Source organism: Heterocephalus glaber, unplaced genomic scaffold, assembly GCF_053883595.1.
Source record: "Heterocephalus glaber isolate CG9 unplaced genomic scaffold, H.glaber_assembly_v1.0 deba00000546, whole genome shotgun sequence".
Taxonomy (NCBI): Eukaryota; Metazoa; Chordata; class Mammalia; order Rodentia; family Bathyergidae; genus Heterocephalus; species Heterocephalus glaber.
The window spans coordinates 2,842,756-2,863,451 of record NW_028258147.1 but is presented as its reverse complement, the minus strand read 5'-3'; the positions used below and the strand labels follow the sequence as shown (position 1 = coordinate 2,863,451).

General features: G+C 35.9%; 1 protein-coding gene across 8 annotated transcripts in view; it reads left to right on the top strand.

Annotated features, from left to right (window-relative positions):
• The window catches only part of Exoc4 (exocyst complex component 4), an 816,538-nt gene that overhangs the window by 340,738 nt on the left and 455,104 nt on the right, over window positions 1-20,696 (top strand). For all 8 annotated transcript variants that reach the window (XM_021237603.2, XM_004856313.4, XM_087204413.1 and 5 more), the window contains one exon: window positions 17,312-17,408. In XM_021237603.2, coding sequence (XP_021093262.2) covers window positions 17,312-17,408 — 97 coding nt within the window. The remainder of the gene's footprint in view (window positions 1-17,311; window positions 17,409-20,696) is intronic.

Sequence of the window (20,696 nt, the reverse complement as noted above, 5' to 3'; positions counted from 1 at the left end):
TTTGTATCACAAAGCTACTACCCAACTGGCAAGCCATCATTGAAAGACACCAATAGCCAAACATACATGATAGGTCGGCGTTAAAATGGGTTTATCTGGTTCGGGTACTTCATTGTACTTTATTTCATTGTCGTTCGTGTCATTCTGCTTTATTTTAACAAGATTTCCTCAGCAAACAGTAAAATCTTCTGCAATCTGAAAACTGAATGAAGATATAAACCTTATTGTCTGTTTTAATCATGTGTGATGAAATAGAATAGCCTCTTAGTTGGAACAGTGCAGATGGCACAGAGAGTTTCCCACTTTTGCCAGTTCCCAACTGCTCCTGGTCTGGCCATCATCTGTTGTATCTGGTAATGCTTCCTCAGTCATCCTTAAAACAGACAGGGCCACCCAAAAGGAATAGTTTGGGGAGCTGGTATTTGTGAAAAGGAATTCTTCTGAAGAATAAAATACTTATTTTTTCTGTTTTCTGACTACTGTCCTAACTCCAACACCACTTAGTTCCAATTTTCTGTTAGACAGCTGATCTCTTAAAAGCTGAAAACAAAACACGTAGTATTAGCATATAGCTTCTTTGGAAAACAGGCTTGCAGTTTCTTGACAGTTTAGATGTAGACTTATATTCAAGAGAATTGAAAACATAATTTCACACAAAAACTTCTACATGGATGTTCATAGTAGCATTCTTCATAATAGTCCCAAAGTGAAACTACTCATTTATCACCTCTTGAACATTTTATTAAATGCCATATATACATACATTAAAATATTATTTAGCCATTAAAAATGAAGCACTAGTATATATGCAAGAACATTTAAAATATGCTAGTTTAAGAAACCAAACATATGATAAGTAAGGTAGGGGAGCCCAGCTACATATATGAGAACTCTGAGTTAGATATTGTTGACTAACAGCTAAAATGTATTTAATAACTTCAAAACAGTTAAAACTAGTTAAAAGGAAGAAGAAAGGATCAGTGTAATCTCCCTATATAACCTTAAAATGAGGTGAGTTGGAGAATAATGTCACTAAGATGAGAATGCTCCTCCAAGATGATGGTCAGTTAAAGTTCCCTGTGCCTTATTGATCAACCAGTTGAAAATTTGCATGCAGTGACTATAGGTCTTTTGGTAATTGGCTTGTGTCTTATTTTTTACTCTTCATGGAGCATGCCAATTTAGACTCCATTATAGAAACATTGTTGCTTCTACTAATGAGTCCTTCCTTGATTTATGAGCGCAGAAGAACTCCAGGTAACACTTTTCTGTATGAGCTAATATTAACTTTAAAATTTGTTGCTTCGTTTTTCTTTGTTCCCATATAATCTTGTCCACTCAAACTTCTTTTGGCTTATTGTTAGTAAGATAATAAAGAATTGTGTGTGTTGTTTTTTCCTCTTTTGTTGTTTTTTTTATCAAGAGAGTAGTACAAAATAAATACCAGAGTATTTTTAAATGTACTCTTTATGTAGACTGTATTTAATTCTTAAAGTAAGAAAGTATATGATATCTTTTATAATAATCATTTCATAGTCATTAAAAATCTAGAGGTAGTGCTCTTACTTGAAGCAAAACTCAGATGAGCTGTTTGCCTTCTAGCAATCTGCTCACATGGCAATTTCCAACAGATATAAGCTATTACACATACCCGCATTCAAACACATGTAATATATGTTATTTTTATAATAACTCATCATTATGTAGTCCCTAATTTCAATTTTCTTTTTCTTCATTATGCCTTACACCTGTGAGTGATTTTAAGATGCACCGAAAGGAACTTGCTTTTCTTCCTCTGAGAGGAAATCTTGGAATATCCTTCATTTCTTTGTCTGACCATCATCCCCAAACTGTGCTGCTACATAATTCTTTAAGTGGCAAACATCAAATTTACTACTCCCCTTCTTCATTTTTCACTTTCACAGGATGGGATCCTATGGTTGTGATGACCAGGAAGTGAGGATGAAATTAAGCCGAGCCTCCCATCCTGTGAACCCTTCCTTCCTTTTGAGTCCAGACATAAATAAATACACTGACCTTATAGAGGTCCTCACTTCTCAGTTTCCTCTATTTTGTTGGGGCAAGCCCTTTCCTACCTAATGTCTTTTCTCATCAAGGCTCCACCCATCCATAGTTAATGCCCTGAGTTTCTCTCTACAATAACCTTCAATTCTTTTTCTCATTGTTTTTCTATCCTAACTGGCAGATCAATTTCTGTCTCTGGCTCTGAGTCTCTCTTTTCCACACTTACTTCTGCTCTAGAATATTCTGTAATTGTATGGTGATACTATAATTTCCAGATATTTCATCTCAGCTGGGATCTTGGTAGGAGAGAAAGATTATGAAGGAATTCTTCATCAATATTTTTCTCCCGTCCTTTGAAATATTATTTGAATTTACCACTGTTCAACTTAAGCCTTTATGAAGCCTTAAGCCTTTACGAAGAAATTAGGCGTATATTTATGCAGCTTTCAAGACTCTCTCATTCTTTGGTTCTTCATCCCACTCCTGTTCTGTATGATGAAAACACTGACAAAATGCCCCCCAAAACATTGTTTTTGTTTATTTGATCATTTTGTATTGGTTCAGAATCCTGTTAATGGAGCGATAGTGAGCAGGAGACATGATTTTACTCAGTAACATAGATAATAAGTTTCAATTATCAGCAATTGTTGTGGCTGCATGTACCACAAAAAGGCTTCTTAGCCATGACTGTCTGTCAGTGCCCATGAAAGGGAAGAATGACATCCTGTGTGATTATTTGTCATCCATACTTTATTATAACTTTCAAGTACCAAAAGAACTCACCAGTATTGCTTATTTTTCTCCCAGGGCTTTTATGTCCATGCTAAGTTATGGGTGTTTGGTGTAGCCAGGGGGGAAATGTATTTCATGAATATTAGTCCAAAATTATTATTATTATTATAGTGGATACCAAAGGCAGTCGTATTTTTAGAAAGAAGGAAGAGACTAGGGAGGAAGAGAGGAAGAGAGGGGGAGAGGAAGGACACAAAGTAGGCTGGCCAGTGAATTCATTTTGATATTAGGACTGGTCATTTTGTTATACAACTTTTGAGACTTTCAAAACATGTTTTCCCTTATTGTCCCCATTTCCTTTATTGTTAAGATTAATAGTTAGGGGCCGGGGATTTAGCTCAGTGGTTTCGCTGCCTGCTGCGTAAGCACAAGGTCCCGAGTTTGATTCCCGGCCCCCCCCCCCAAAAGTAAGTCAAAATTAATACTTGTAAGATGACTTCTGTGGGACTGCATGCTTTTTGTGTGTTGCCAAGAACTTTTAAGATGTTGTATGGGGTCTCAGGTAATTATAAAGTTGGAAATTGTCTATGATGATAGTAAAACAAAGCAAGGGAAGGGTGGTGGGTTTTTGGTTCTTTTTAAGGAGTAAGAGAAAAAAAAATTTTCAATCAGTGTTTTGGGGATCAAGTAAGGCAAATTCCAAAATTCCCTCCTGAAAGGTCTCAACCCTTTCTAGCCTGCCTACCCACTATTCCAGAGCCTCCAAGGATCCCTTACTAGGAGTTTGAAGGTGAAGGGAGGGGAGCTCTTCATGTCTACTATTGGCTCCTCAGGAGAGATAGGAAAATGGAGAGCTCTCCTTCTCCCTGCTGGGACTGTATTAGAGAGGAAAGTGTCATTTCTTGTATCTGTTGGGCCATTAAATGTGTTTCCTCAGAAATACTGCCTATCTGATAGCTTTATATAGAGACACTATGGTTTCTCCTGATCCCCACTGATGGGTTTTAATTAGAGGCATTTTATATATTGGCCAGAAAAAGCAGCTCTGTATTTAGTGTTGGTTCTCTGGAAAAATATATTTTATGTGTCTGACTACCACAAAATCGGGGTTTAGTGCTATTTTGTAATTTTCCTGTCTCACTGTCCTCTGTATCATCTTATTCAGTTTCTGAGTTCCTTGGGAACATAAAATGATATTAAATAATAGGGTAGATATATAGTTGAAAATTTTTTCTTGGAGAAGAAAGACTTAAGTTTGAATACTGAGCCTACCATGTGTGTGGCCTTAAGCAAGACATTTCACCTCTCCTCAGCCTCAAAACTCCATTTCTTCATCTCTGTGTTAGAGAATAATATTTTATGGTTTTATTAGGATCAAATGAGTTAATTTACATAAAATAGCCAGCACAGTACTAGTTTCCTAATAGATACTTGATGAAAATGAGACCCTTTCCCTTCTTTGTAAATAACCTTAGTAATACTTGATACCTTTTAAAATTACTGTAGTATAGTTTTAGAACTAAAAAAGAATAAACTATAATTGAGCAAATGAAACCTTGACAAGGTATTTACTTCACTTACAACAGGAATAACTTGCTTCTTTCTATTAGGCAGATCGTGTTCTATACATAATATTTTCATCAGTACACTGTTTCAGCCCTTTATTAAAACCTGGATTTGTCATAGAATATACTTCATGTAGCTGGGGATTTAGCTCAGTGGTTCCAGTGCCTGCCTTGCAAGCACAAGGTGCTGAGTTCGATCTCCGGAACCAAAAAAAAAAAAAAAAAAGAATATACTTCATGTAAAAACACAACTATTGATTCCAGCATGGTTTAGTTAGAATTTACTTAGCGAAAAGACATTGTTTATTTTCTGTGTGTTCATTTGTTTACCATGTAGTCATTCAACAAATATTTACTGAGTGCTTATTATACGCTAGAAACTATTTCAGGCACAAGGGTACATCCATGAACAAAATGGTGCTGCTAGTAATTATACTCTAGGTATAAGTTGAGTCTGGAAGAGGATCGTTTCATGAAACAGCTTGTAGACTGGCTTTTTTTCTCAGGAAAAAGAGCAAAGCAATACCATCTTGATTTTCTTGATTTTAATAGTAATGCACTTGAGGGAAAGGATAAGTATTTTGCATTTATTTTCCTTTTGATTTAGCACCAAATCTCAGAGTCACGCATAGACCCTCCATACAAGTTTAGTGGTCGTTGTAACAACAGTAGTAAGTCATAACGGTAACTTATGCTTGAAGAATAGGTACATAATAAAGAACTTAATCCAAAAGAACTTTTCTGGCAAGGAGACAGCTGAAAATTCAGGGAACTCTTAAGTCATTCAATTGGCTTCTAGATCAATCAGGGACCTTATTTATTGATGCAATCAAACATTTCATATTTATTTTATTGTATGCATTTTTGTATATTTCTAAAGTAAAATATTTTCTTCAGAATAATTCAACTTCACTATGGTTATTTTCTATGTGGAAAGCCAATTTTAAATACAGTACACATTAAAAATGTCAGAGGGACCATGCTGCTTTCTGTAGCTTAATAAAAGTCACCATCAAAATCTATACTATTTTAATTTAAGTACAGTGCTTGGCCCATAATGTTAATGTCTGTACATTTGATATTGATTTTTTTAATTGAAAACTTAAGTGTGGAGAAAGGCTTATTTCATTCTGTGTTCCTAGCAATTTTCTAAGTCTATCACTGCAATAATGTTACCAAACAAATTACCCAGACATGTTTCATTCATCTGTTATAAAGTTAGTCTCATTAATGACATTGGCTAGTATTGTGTTGCCTAAAATAATAAGAGTAACTTTTTAAAAAATGGACTTTTTTTTACTACTAGTCCAGTGATGGTATGTGTGTGTATGTGTATAATCATCTAGATCCTTAATTGATTTCATGAAGAAAAGTAACAAGTATTTATTTGACATCTTCTGGGTATTGAACACCACACTGAATGCCCTTGTGCGTAGTATTTTACTTAAACATCACCTCAAGTCTTTGAGAGTTTATTGCAATACTTATGTAATTGGGAAAGCTGAGGCTTAGAGAATTTAAATAATTTCATCACACTTACACTAATAATAATAGCATATCTAGGACCATAAAATTGTATTGATTTTTCTGCTGTGCCATAATCATTTCTGTGAGAACATTTCTTTCTATTTCTTTCTGAGATGTTGGTTTTCTCTTTCTCTTTTATTAAGATGATTATATTAATTATCAGTGACAGCAAGCCCTAGTTTAGTAGAATCAAGGAATAAATAAATGTAGAAGCTAATGTCTTAAAAATAAATGAATTCTAAAGGAAGGCACTAGCCTGCAAGTCCAGTGATGCTGCCATACGCACCATCATCAGGTGGCTTTGGTGCTTGTTGATGGTGATCTGGGAGAGCGTGTCAAATGATTTTCCTCATTGGTTAAAGAAAACCGGGATATATGACTGGGACATTTCTTTCTCCTTTTACACTATATATTCTACTTGTAATACCATTGTTATTCTTCCCTTTCATTCCAACCATCCATCATTATTCAGCATTTTCTCTGGTGCCTGGCAGCTGGCTTCTCCTGGCCGAGATTAGACTATGAATAAAATGAGTGGTAGTGAGAGATGTGCCAGTAGAGTCAGTGCTCTTGTCAGGATTGAGAATGTACTTCTTAATGTTCATGACAGCAGCTCTGTATGTATCTTCATGATAGATAGAAAGGCATTTGTTTCTTAACCAGAACACTGAAAACACTAGAGAATATCTCACGTGAGACTCACAGTCCTTACAGTCTTTAGCCATGGCCTTTACATTTGGTCATGATAACTTTAATTTCAAGTGCATTTTCATTGGCCGGTGTTGTTTATTGGTACTTTAGTATCTTAGCCATTTTGTACTGCTATAACAGAATATCTCAGACTACATCGTCTGTAATGAATAAAAAATTCTTGGCTTATGAATCTAGAGACTGGGAAGCCCAAGATCCAGGGGTAAGGAGTACCATCATCCCGCAGTAGGAGGGCAAAGATAGAGTGAGAGAAAGGAGGAATTCAAATTTAGCCTTTTATAACGAACTCACTCCTGTGATAATGGGTTTAATCCATTCATGAGGACACTAATGACACAGGCCCTTTCTTTCCAACACCATTTAATTTAAGATTAACTTTCCAACACATATTTTTTTTAGGGGACATATTCATACCACAGCATTTTGTAAAGTAGATTTGAACATCTGATCGACAAAGAAGAAATCACATCAATTCTAATGTAGATGACACTTAAAAAAATGGAGGTGAAGATGAAGTTCCTGTTGTTGAAGTTTGGTTAGGGATTGAGGTAGGGAAGAGTCTTTTTAAGAAAATTTCTGTCCAAATTTTACTTTTATTTAGCTGAAACCCACTGTGTCAATTAGCAGTCATCTTATTGTAGCCAGCAGAGGTACAGAACCAATGAAACTATTATTTTCTAATCTCTTCTTTAATAGCCAAATCTTTCCATACCTGATATTTCTAGTGACTCTTATGCCTTATTTTTGGTATTGTATGATACATTTTGTTATTTTTATTCCTTATATTATCATCAACAAATATTGAGCATACCTACCACTTGTTAGGGGTTGGGAAGAGTCACTTAACACTTGTTAAGTTTTTAAAAAAATTCTTTTATTGGTACATTTTAGGTATACAACACAATTACATTTCTCATTGGGATCTTGTACCTTTACAAGATGCATCTTGGTTCTTATTTTTTCCCCATTCCTAGCCCTCCCTTCACCCCCTCCACCCTTCCCTATTTACAAAGACTTTATTTCCATTTTTTCCATTTCTCAGCATTTTTCCTTTCCCTTCTTTCCTTTCCCCTGCTCCTCCCAATACCCCTACCCGTTTGGACATTTTCTTCCTATTTTGCATTATCGATTATTCATTCTAATCATTGATACATTTTAGGTATACAATATAATGACATTCATTGTTGGAAATTTGCACCTTTACATAATCTCTCTTGGTTCTTATTTTTCACCCTTGCCCAGCCCTCCCTTCAACCCCTCCAGTCCTCCCTGTTTACAAAGATTTTGTTCCTATTTTTCCATTTTCTCATATTGATTCCATACCTTTCTTTCCTTTCCCCTACCCCTCCCACTCCCTTCCCCTTTGCCCTTTTCTTCCTATTTCACATTACCTATTATACATTTAGTCCTTATATACACTTTCAGTTTCTCACACCAGAGAAACTATTCGGTATTTATACACGTGTGTGCTATTTACATCACTTAAGAGTATCACCTCAATGTGCATCCATTTAGCTGTAAGTGTCTCTAATTTCTCATTTTTTATGGCTGAGTAGTACTCCATTTTATTTTTTTAAAAACCCCACATTTTCTTTATCCAGTTGTCTCCAGTTGATGGGCATTTGGGCTGTTTCCAAGTTTTAGCTATTACAAACTGTGCTGCTATGAACATGGGTGCACATATATCACTGTGGTATGATTCTTTTAATTCTTTGGGGAAGATCCCCAGCAGTGGAATAGCGGGGTCAAATGGGACTTCCAGTCCTAGTTCTTTGAGGTATCTCCATACTGATTTCCACAGTGGTTGCACCAGTCTACACTCCCACCAGCAGTGGAACAGTGTTCCTCTTTCCCCACAGCCCCATCAGCATTTGTTATTGCTTGATTTCTTGATAGCAGCCATTCTTTCTGGGGTGAGTTGAAATCTCAGCATTGTTTTTATTTGCATCTCTCGAATGACCAGTGATGTTGAACATTTTTTCATGTATTGATTTGTTATTTCTACTACTTTGTGTGACAAATGTCTGTTCATTTCAGATGCCCATTTTCGGATTGGGTCTTTAAATTTGGGAGGTCTGATCTTTTTAAATTCTTTATAGATTCGAGATAGTAGACCTTTGTCTGAGGAAGAGCAGGTGAAGACATTTTCCCACATTGTGGGTTGTCTCTTCACACTGCTGGTGGTTTTGTTGTGCCTAGATCTCAAAGTCCCCAAAGACCACCAAGGAGCCGTTTCCGATATAAACACACGAGGGTCGTTTATTCAAGCTTGAGCAGGGGCACTCAATCGTCACCTACGCAACGGATCAGGATTGAGAGCCCCGAATTCCAAATCAGCAGGGTTTTTATTGTGGCTACCGCAAGGTTTGGGGATGTTCCATTTAGCAGTTACATGATTGGTTGATATTTAGCAAGCATGGGGGGTTGAGGGGTGGCTACATGTAGAGTTTATGGGAAAAAGGAACAATCAACACATTGACAGAATGTTCTATAGATAATGGGCCCGGGAGCATCTGTTCTCTGGGCAGACAGAGGATTGAGTTAAGAGCTGTGTCTCTTTTTTTTTATCTGTTATCCCACAGCAAGGACATTTTATCATTAGTTTATGGACACAAAGGAGACTAGGAGAATAGTTGACTTCAGTGAAGTGGAATTTATGTCAAGGCCACTTTACTGTCTTATATTTAAGATGGAGTCAAAATTTAAAATGGAGTTAGTTAGGTCTCACAGTTTCTCTTGCTGTGCAGAAGCTCTTTAATAAGAAGAGATCCCACTTGTTGATTGTTTGTGCTAGTTCACGGGCAACTGAGGTTTTGTTCATAAAATCTTTTCCTACACCGATGTCTTCAAGGGTTCTACCTAACCTCTGTTCCAACTGGTTCAGAGTTTCTATTTTAATATTTACATCTTTAATCCATTTTGATTTTAGTTTAGTGCATGGTGAGAGATATAGGTCTAGTTTTAATCTTTCACAAGTTGAAACCCACTTTTTCCAGCACCATTAATAAAGAGGCTATCTTTCCTCCAGTGAGAGTGTTTGGCTCCTTTATCGAACATAAGATGGCTGAGTGTGTCTGGCATTGTTTCTGCATCTTCTAATCTGTTCCACTGGTCCTCAGGTCTGTTTCTTTGCCAGTACCATGCTGCTTTTATCACAGTAGCTTTGTAGTAGAGTTGCAGGTTGGGGATTGTGATAAGCTGTGCCATGTCTCTGTTACCTAGAATTACTTTTGCTATTCTGGCTCTCTTTTTGTTCCAAATGAACTTTTGGATTGTTTTCTCAAGGTCCGTGAAGTGTGCTGCTGGGATCTCAATTGGAATTGCATTGAATCTATCTAGCAGTTTTGGAAGTATGGCCATTTTCACTATATTAATCCTTCCTACCCAGGAGCAGGGGATGTCTGTCCATTTTCTGATATCATCTTCAGTCTCTCTATTTTCAGAGTGCTATAGTTTTCAGAGAAGAGGTCTTTGATTTCTTTCGTTAGGTTGATTCCTAGGTATTTCCGTTTTTTGGATGCTATTGTGAAAGGAATTGTTTGCCCTGTTCTCTCTCTGTGAGTCTGACATTGGTGTAGAGGAAAGCTATTGATTTTTGTGTGTTGACCTTGTAACCAGCTACTTGACTGAATTTGGTTATTAAGTCTAGAAGACTTTTGGTGGAGTTCTTGGGGTCTTCTATATAGAGTATCATGTCATCTGCAAATAATGACAATTTGACTTCTTCATTTCCCATCTTTATTCCTTTTATTTCTTTCTCTTGTCTAATTGCCGTGGCCAGTGTTTCCAAAACTATATTGAATAAGAGTGGTGATAGTTCTCATCCTTGTCTTGTTCCTCATTTTAGTTTGAAGGATTTCAATTTTTGACCATTTAGTATGCTATTGGCTGTTGGTTTTTCATAGATGGCTTTTATCAGTTCGAGGTAGAGACCATCTATTCCAATCTTTTGTAGGGTTTTTATCATAAATGCATGTTGGATTTTGTCAAATGCTTTTTCTGCATCTATGGAGAAAATCATATGGTTTTTGTCCTTGGCTGTATTGATACAATGTATTACATTGATTGATTATGCGTATGTTGAACCATCCCTGCATCCCTGGGATGAATCCCACTTGATCAGGGTGTATGATCTTCTTGATGATCTTCTGCATTCTATTTGCCATTATCTTATTAACGATTTTTGCATCTATGTTCATTAGTGAGATTGGCCTATAGTACTCCTTTTCAGTTGGGTCTTTCTCTGCTTTGGAGATCAAAGTGATCCTTTCTTCCAGGAATGAATTTGGGAGTATTGCTTCCCTTTCAATTTCATTGAAGAGTTTAAACAGTAGTGGTGGCAGTTCCTCTCTAAATGTCTTGTAGAATTCAGCAGGGAAGCCATCAGGGCCCGGGGTTTTCTTAGTTGTTAAGTTTTTAATTACCTTTTCAATTTCATTGGTGGATATTGGGTAGTTTAGAATTTTTAGGTCTTCTTCATTCAACTTTGGTAGTTCATATGTATCTAGGAATCTGTCCATTTGTTCTGTGTTTTCCATCTTATTGGCGTATATGTTCTGGAACTAGGTATTGATGATCCTCTGGATTTCTCCTGAGTCTTGTAATTTCACCCTTTTCATTCCTAATTGCATGGATTTGGGCTTTTTCTTTCCTTTTTCTGATAAGGTTGTCTAAGGGTTTGTCAATTTTGTTGATTCTTTAGAAGAAGCAACTCTTGGCTTCATTGATATTTTGTATCATTCTCTTAGTCTCTATTGCATTCATTTCTCCTCTTTATAATTTATAATTTCTTTATAATTTCTTTATAATTTCCTCCATGAGCTTTGGGTTTGTCCTGCTCTTCTTTTTCTAGAAGCTTGAGTTTCAGCATCAAGTTGTTTAATTGGGCTCGTTCTGTTTTCCTAATATGCGTATTCACTGCTATGAATTTCCCTCGTAAGACTGCTTTCATTGTGTCCCATAGATTCCGATATGTTGTATTGTCATTGTCATTTAATTGAAGGAACTGCCTGATTTCTTGTTTAATTTACTCTGTGACCCATTGGTTATTCAGAAGTGTGTTAATTTCCACGTGTTTATGAAATTTTTCCAGTTTCTTTTGCTATGGATCTCCAAGTTCATGGCACTATGGTCTGATAATATACAGGGGATAGCTTCAATTCCATGTGTGAGTATGTGGTCTGTTTTGGAGAATGACCCATGTGCAGCTGAGAAGAATGTGTATTCTGATTTTGTGGGGTGGAACACTCTGAAAACATCTGTTAAGTTCATTTGTTCAAGAGTTCGATTGAGTTCTAGTATTTCATTCCTTATTTTTTGTCTAGTTGATCTATCTATTTGTGACAGTGGAGTGTTCAGGTCCCCCAGTACAATTGTATTAGTGCATATATGACTTTTCATGTCCGTTAGTATTTGTTTTCTATAGTTGGGTGCACTAGTGTTTGGTGCATAGATATTTATGATTGTCATCTCTTCCTCTTGGAATGTTCTCCTGCTTTTTTTTCGGGTTCCTGTCACATGGAGTATTGTTTTCCACCCTTTAACTTTCAGTCTATGAGTTTCCTTTTGATTTAAGTGTGTTTCTTGTATGCAGCATCTGGTTGGATTTTGCTTCTTGTCCCATTCTGCCTGTCTGTTTGTTTTGATTGGTGAATTGAGACCGTTAATTTTGATGGTTATAATGGAAACACATTGACTTGTCATTGCCATGACTTTTATTTTTTGTTGGGTTCTCTCCCTTTCCATTTAATTTCTTGTCATGCCTGATGGGTTCATTTTGCTTTGCTTCCTGGGGTTGTGATCCTCAATGTCTGTTCCTAGGATATCGTGTAAAATTCTTTGGAGTGCTGATTTTGTATTCACGAAGTTCCTAAGGTGCTCTTTGTCATGAAAGTATCTTATTTCTCCATCAATTTTGCAAGATAGTTTTGCAGGATAGTTTTGGAGGCTGTTTTCCTTTAGGGCTTGGAATATGTCACTTCAAGCTCTTCTTGCCTTAATGGTTTGTGTTGAGAAGTCTGCTGTGATTCTGATGGGCTTTCCTTTGTATGTGATTTGTTTCTTTTCTCTAACTGCTTGTAGAACTTTGTTCCTCTGGTGAGTTTCTGGAATCTTAACAATTATATGCCTATGTGTAGTTTTTTTTTGATCAAGGCTATTTGGATTCCTATATGCCTCACTTATCTGTATGTCAAGTTCTTTTCCCTTGCTTGGGAAGTTTTCTGCCATTACTTTTGCGAAGAGTTTTTTTATGTCATCTGCACTCTCTCGTCTTTCTTCATTGAGCCCAATCAGTCTTATGTTATTCTTCTTTGCATCGTCTAGCAGCTGCTGGATTGATTTCTCATGTTCCCTTATAATTTTGAAGCAATTTTTCTTTTTCTGGTCATTAATTGCAGTCATATCTTCTATATCTGAAATTCTGTCCTCACATTGGCTCATTCTGCTGTGTAGACTTTCAATGGGGTTTTTTATCTCCTGGAAATCTATTTGAATGTGTTTTATGGATTCCATTTGTTTCCTGTGTTGGGATTCCATCATGTTCCTGAGCTCCTCTCTAGATTTATTAATCATGTCTTGCACTAGGAGCACAATTTCTCCTGTTATCTGAGAAAGTATTTCTGATTTCATTTTTTTCCAGATCCCCTTTTTTTGCCAGTTCAGTGGGTCCAGATGGTTGTGTATCAGAATGTTCCATTTCATTTCCCTTTGGGGCTGCTGTGGGTGATCTGGAAGGCTGGTTTTGAAACTTATTTACGTGTTTTCTCATTTCGACTGGGGGGTATGGGGGGAGCTGTTGGCGTCAGCGCGGCTCACCTCTTCCGAGCTGGGAGAGGTGGGCCAGGGGCCAGGAGCCATGGTAGGGATGGTGGCCCAAAAGCTCCTTCCTCTGGCCGGGAGCGGCAGGACGTTTGGCGGCCCGGAAGCCCTTTCCTCTGTACCAGGAGCAGTGGGATGGCCGCTAAGAAGCCCCTACCTCTGGGCTGGGAGTGGCGGGATGGATGGCAACCCCGAAGCCCTTTCCTCTGGGCTGGGAGCAGCAGGAGGGATGGTGAGGAAGCAGCCCCTTCCTCTGGACCAGGAGCTGTGGGAGGGTGGCTCAGAAGCCCCCACCTCTGGGCAGGAATTCTTTAAGTGCTGAGAACTTGATCAGCTCCAGTGAAGAAGTCTGGTGGTCCAGTGTCCTCTGTGTCTTTGTAGTGTGGAACCAGGTGGCTGTACAGAGAAGAGGCCAAAGGAGCAGGAGGGGGGTCCAGTGGATTGCTGCCAGGGTGCGGGCTGATTAGGTGTTTTCTCCAGGACTGGTGACCTTGGACTGTGTCTGCAGACCTGCCTGTCTGCAGCGGGCTGATTTCGGTGTTTTCCGTGCGGCTTGCAACCTCAGGACCATGTCTGCAGACCTCACTTGTTAAGCTTTTGACAGTTTACAAAGGCTTTTCACAGGTTTTTCTCATCAATTCTAATAACATTTTACCCATTTAAGTATTTGTTTTTTCATTCATCCTGCAAATGTCTGGTTATATAGCCACTTTTCAATAACTTACCTTCCACACAAGAAAAGCTAGGTGAAAGTTAAAATCCACATAACAATAATGAAAGTGATCTATTTTAAGGTTCATATGGATTGTTTTAGATAAAGTTGTTGTTAAAAGAACTGTGGGCGGGCCAGGGATTTAGCTCAGTGGTTTCACTGCCTGCTGCAGAAGCTCAAGGACCAGAATTTCTTCCCTGGTACCAAAAAAAAAATAAAAGAACTGTGAGCTTTGGGAGAGGGGATTTGACAGTTTTGGGGAGACATAGGTTTTAAAGGTTTGATAGGCAGAGAGAGAGAGACAGATGGGAGTCCTGTCTGGCCAAGGAAATATGTGGATATGCAAATCATGCTTTCAGTGTACATGAAGAAACCACTAGCTTGTCTAGAGTGAGATTGATCAAGTCTCAATTCAGTTATTGAACATGTAATATCAAAGACACCAGACTATCCAAAAACTGTTGATATTCATTTATTCCAACTTATATATGTCCCATAAAGATACGTTAGCCTGGAGTAAAATAAGGCATTATTTTTAGTATTTATCTCATAGGAAATTACTTATGCTGCTCTTGGTTTTCAGAATATAACCAAGTTTCTTTAATATACATGTCCTTGGTAATTCAATTCTGATTAGATTTTATGATGATAAAAAGATATATTTGTTCTGGGATTATTTTTTCTGTTTATAACAATACTATGTGACCTTTAGGGATGATTTTTATTAAAGGAGTAAGGTTTGTGCTAGGTTTTTGGGGCGTGGGGAGAGGATGCTGTGAAGTGAATGAACTCTGAACCTTTCTCTTCCTAAGTAAATGCCCTATCATTGAACTACACACCCAGCCTCTCTTAGTCTTTATGTTTTCATTTTGGTTTTCTTTTAACTTCAGCATTTAGCAGGACATTAATACTTGTGATATGGTATTATAGGATGAATTTTTCAAATGAGAAGAAGCAGGTTATGATTTTGGATTAAGAGCTGTGAATGCTGTCATATATAAATATATAAAAGTATATTTACATATATAAAATTTTATATCTAAAGCATATTTTTAGATATAACATTTTATGTCTCTCTCATACATATATTTGTATATATATATTATATATATATATATATATATGTGTGTGTGTGTGTGTATGTTTATTTGAGACAGGGTCTAGCTTTGTAGTCCAGGCTGGTCTTGAACTCCCAGCAATCTTCCTGCCTTAGCCTCCTGAGTGCTGGGGTTTGAGGCATGTACTACTATACCCAGCTGTTATTCTTAAGAAAAAGTATCCAGTGATTAGTTAATAGAAAAAACTAATCCCAGTGGTATTTGTTTAGACTCTGATTCTTCTGGGAAGTTTGCATGATCCAGGGTATTCATTTCTGAAGCTTCACGTCAATTTTCTCATTGGTTAGAGGCTATTATGATAGATAATAAATCAATAAGATTTGTTGAAAATTGGTATCATGCAAGGAACTATAATCAGAAAAAAGTTTAATTTAGATGAAATAAATGAAATTTTGTAGGTGTAGATTTCTAGGATTTTTCAGAAATCCCCTAAGTAATATCCATATTTCTTGCTAGAGTTCTTAAACTATTAAGAAACAACATAGTAGAAGGAAAGTGAAGTACCATTTTTATACTGATAATAGCTAGGTTGAAGAACATAACCTAAATTGAGAGTCATATGGGCTTTCAAATTTAACATCAAAGTTAGAAAGATGTATTCACCCATTTATAAATGGTGCTGAAGTAGTTCATTCCTTTTCTTAAAAAGCAGGATCTTTATATCTGAACTACTCCTCCTCCTCCTCCTCCTCCTCCTCCTCTACTACTACTTCTTGTTCTTTTTCTTCTTGTTGTTGTTATTAATAGTGATACTGGGGATTGAACCCAGGGCCTCAGTTGTTCTAGGCAAACACTCTATAACAGAGCTACAGTCCCGGCCTTGTAGCTCCACTTATACTAGACAACACTTACTAGCCGTAGGCATTCTTCTATCCTAAGTGGAATAAGGGGCTTACTAAGCCAGACATGCCTACCTTTTTTGTCTCGAAAGAATTACTTCACTTCCCCTGGTGTGGATAAAAATGGGTCGATACCAGGGAAATTAATTGAATTTCATTTAATGAAAAGAAATGTGATTGGGGTAGTAGTGGAAGCATTTCTTCCCATATCCAAAGTTATATACATCTTCCACATTCTGACCTCTGAAATTAGGAGATATATTAAATGAGAGGCCCCTAAATGGCTGTCTCCCTTTGGAAAATAGTCATAGTAAATGCTGTTGACTCAGTATGAGTGAGCTTGGTGCTTGCCTTTTGCATTATAACCCTCCAATGGAAGGAATATAAATCCTGACTGGCATAGGACAGTCTTCTGTTTAAATCTTCTAACAGCATCAAAGAAGTACCAGCTTTATACTTTGCAGAATGGGTATCAGCAGCTTGGAATAAATTACTTGATGCAACATGGAACACTTCTTTAAGATACTCTCATTTATGGTGACATAAGATGACAGTTTAGAAAATAAGAACATTGACAACTCTGAATCAGAGTCGTTCAGGAGAGATAGATGATTATAGTTTTAAGTGTGAGTTTTAAGTGTGGCATGATGAATTTATATTTCTTCTGTTTCCTGATTGAATGTGTTATCAGAGATATAGGGTAAACCTCTGTTCATTGAATAAGCTAAAAAGCTTCCCAATCTGAAAATATAAAGATTTTTCAAACAGCAATTGTATAGTTTACTTAAGAGGGTGTTTTTTTCTAGTGGTACATCAAATAATAGTGCATCTTATAGTCAGTAGATTATTAAATTTGATGAAATATGGTCATGTAGATTTATATCAGTCTCTACAACTGGGGACAACTTTGAATGGCACTTCTTTCTCTTTAAAGTTTCATGTTACTGTCTGGGCTAGAGACTGGTGACTAGAGGTTAAAATTTTAATTTTTATTGAGTTATTAACTCGTGCTGTTGGTTTTAGGATGTCATTTATTCCTACTAGGCTTCTTTTCATTTTCTCATTCCCAAGTGAACATTGTAATTCATAGTTTAATCAAGTGAGAAAGACTGGATCAAGCTATTCAAAATAATTTTTGGATATTGAAGATAATTTGTTTTCAAAGATCATCCTTATGACAGTATAACAGTCATGTAGACAGACTTGGTTTATTTGTAAAATGTTCCAGTGAGCTAAATATCTCTTTTGTTTTTTTTCTGCAAGGGGGTCCTGATGACAACTTAATTGAAGGTGGAGGAACTAAATTTGTCTGCAAACCTGGAGCCAGAAACATTACTGTCATATTTCATCCATTACTGAGGTAAGTCAGGCAACTTGATGTACTTACTGTAGATCGATATTTTCATTATTTATGCTGATGTACTGGTACTGATAGTAGTTCAGTCAGCACTGAAACAATTCATAAAAAAAAAAAATCTAGAAACACTTTGCTCCTTTTCTAGGGCCTAAGTTGGTCAATAGAACAGACAATGTCAACCTCACAAACAGCTATTTGTTCTCAGACGTAATAGTTCTTAAACACGTTTTGATTTTCTTTCCTACTTCCAAGTCATGTCCTTCTCACTACTTCTTCCCTTCCTTCCTCTCCTCTCTTTGATCTGTTTCCCAAGTTGGCAAACTATGCCCCATTGAAGAATTCTAGCCTGCAACTAGTTTTTTTGAAATAATTTATTTTATAAACAAAACAAAATTTCATAACAAAATAATAAGAGAATAACAATAGTTATACACTGTGGAACATTAGTCACTCGAGAGTACAAGATGTAGATAAAAATTTTTTTTTCTTTCAACAGACAAACAGATAATTACAGATAATAACCCAAAATTGTCTTTTCAGTGAAGTAAAAGAAACTAGTAGTATAAATGAAACAAATTAGCATATGTATTAAAATTTTTTTTTTTTTTTTTTGGTGCTGGGTATCGAACTCGGGTCCTTGCACTTGCGAGGCAGGCGACGGAACCAACCACTGGGCTAAATCCCTGGCCCAATCTAGGAATCTTTTAATCTAGTGAAGTTGACAATTAGACTTAATCATTACAAAAACCATTATACATTTTGCTGTATTTTCATTTAATGGAACAAAAACTGGGAGTTTATTATGTTAGATTGCATCTAAGAATAACACCTCAGTTTCCTAAAAGAACTTCTATAATATTTGAAGAATTTGGAATAGCGATTAAGGAAAAGGTACTGAATTAGCCAGAGTTAATACTATATGTACTTTTCCAAAACATTTAGCAATTTAACTGGAAACTTTCCACCTTCCCATTAAATAAAACTTATTAAATTTATATCATTATGACTAGTTATGTTAAAATCTCTTATTTAGGTGAGCATTATTTGAATTTCTCTAGTTACATTTAAAAGTAAAAACACAAATGTATAGATTAAAATAAAAATCATGCTTTCATAACAAGAGTTTTGAAGAAGTGTTTTTAACCTTTAAAAATATCTGCTTTCACAAATATTTGCAGCAAGGAAATTTATTTAAGAATTATGACATTAAAACACTTAAGACTTCTTTTCTTAAGATGGCTTTTCTTGGTGTAGTTGATATTACCTATATCTCCTATATAGTATATAAATTATAATATCGAATTTCTATATTAAATGATACTATTCCTATATATCAGTTGACGTTGCTAATTAGTTTAGTATTCACTATCTCTGTAATTATAATTGATTTCCACTTAGCGTTGTTAATGGTCAGGATAAAAGGAAAAATAACTTAATCATTATAGTCATCTTCTAACCTAGATTTTATGACATAATTTACTGCTATCTCATACTATGGATCAGTGATGGTGAACCTTTTAGAGTTTTCAGTGATAAAACAGCCCATGGTCGAACTTAGGTGTGGCACCACTGCTCTAGATGGAATCCTTCTTCTTGCATTTGTTTCAAGTATAGAAGAAACCTGATGTGGGCTATTTAGCAGTGTTTTCAAGAGTTGTTTTTTTTTTTTTTTTGTATGAAAGGCTTTTACTAATGTGAGGTAGAAAAATATGTCTTAGTACTTATTTCACACTTAGGTTACATTTCACATAGAAGACTGATAATTTAATGTATTATGGTTCTTTATTTTTTTTAGCATAATATGTATGCCGCTTTGGTAGAGGGTTGTTTTCAGGCTTGATAATATTCCCACTCATTTTACTTATTTTTGGTCTCTAATTCAGAATTTTAATTTATTATTTATAAGAACTAGAGAGGCCTTTTTTACATGATATAAATAGTTTATCATATTTTCTATGTCTCTCTTAATGGAAGTGGCAAGAATATTATGTGATATGTAAAGTAAGTTAATTCTGTGATAAGCAAGTGACCATTTTAAAGTGTAAATTAGCCCTTGACACAAATTTCAACTTTGCATCTCAAACTCATTAAACAGTTTCAACTGAAACCTCATAACATGCTGTGGAATTTCAAATTACTTAGGTTTTATAGTTTTTAAAATTTTATTTTGCATATTTAAGCATTTTTGTGAGTGTTTGATTTATTATTCCCTAAGTTTAGGAATTTAATTCTTGAAATTATAAGAACCGATTGAGTGGGCCGGAGATTTAGTTCAGTGGTTTCGTCACTTGCTGCACAAGTGCAAGGACCCGAGTTCGATCCCCAGTACCAAAAAAAAAGAATCGATTGAGGGCTGGGAATGTAGCTCAGTGGAGCCGTGCCTGCCTCACAAGTGCAAGGTCCTGAGTTCAATTCCAGGTACAGGGAAAACAATTAATCTATTTGAATTATCATAATAGTATATGTTATTGTTTCTATTATCATTTAAAATTTCTCATTTTTCCTTCACTAGTTCAGTTATTCATATTCCACATGTGTTTATAAAATATTTATGATATGTACTTTCTCTTCTCTAAGTTATGAACTCTGATTTAGAAACAATTCCTCTTATTTTTGAAAGGTTAATAAAATAATTGTGTAGATATGTCTTCCATCTTTTGGAATACTCATTGCTATAATCTCATGTTAGTTCAAACTGGCTGTGATTTAGCATTCTGTTATTTAAGAGACAATATGGCATAGTGTGAGAGGCAGTGCAAGAAAGTTGAGATATAGAAAAAAGAAGTAGAAGATTTGAAATTTAAAATAAAAACTACAGAACATCTTGGTTCCAGTCTAAGCTCTTTGCACTTGAGTTTCACGCATCAGTTATTTGTGATCAGAGTCCTCTGATTCTATGTGAAATTCTAAGGAAACTAAAGAAAAAGATTATATCCTTGTTTACAAAGTGCACATTTGCATAGGTGGCAAAATTGGATGCCTGAGAACACCAGATTTTGGAAAGTATGTGAATCATTGGAATCTTTTATACCTTGTGGGAGAATACAATTCATTACAGCCTCTCCTGAAATCATTTTTTTGTGTGTGAAATTACATTTTCTGTTACCTATTAGTAATCTTCCTCCTAATACTATTCTTGAATGTGTTTCTACTTGTATCAAGTGATTCATATTATTTTCCCATTTCAATTTGCTGAACTTCTAATTGATTATAACAATTTTTCATTTATAACTTAGAACATAATTAAAAAGTTCAGAAAGAACTTATCATAAATTGACTTTTATCACAGTA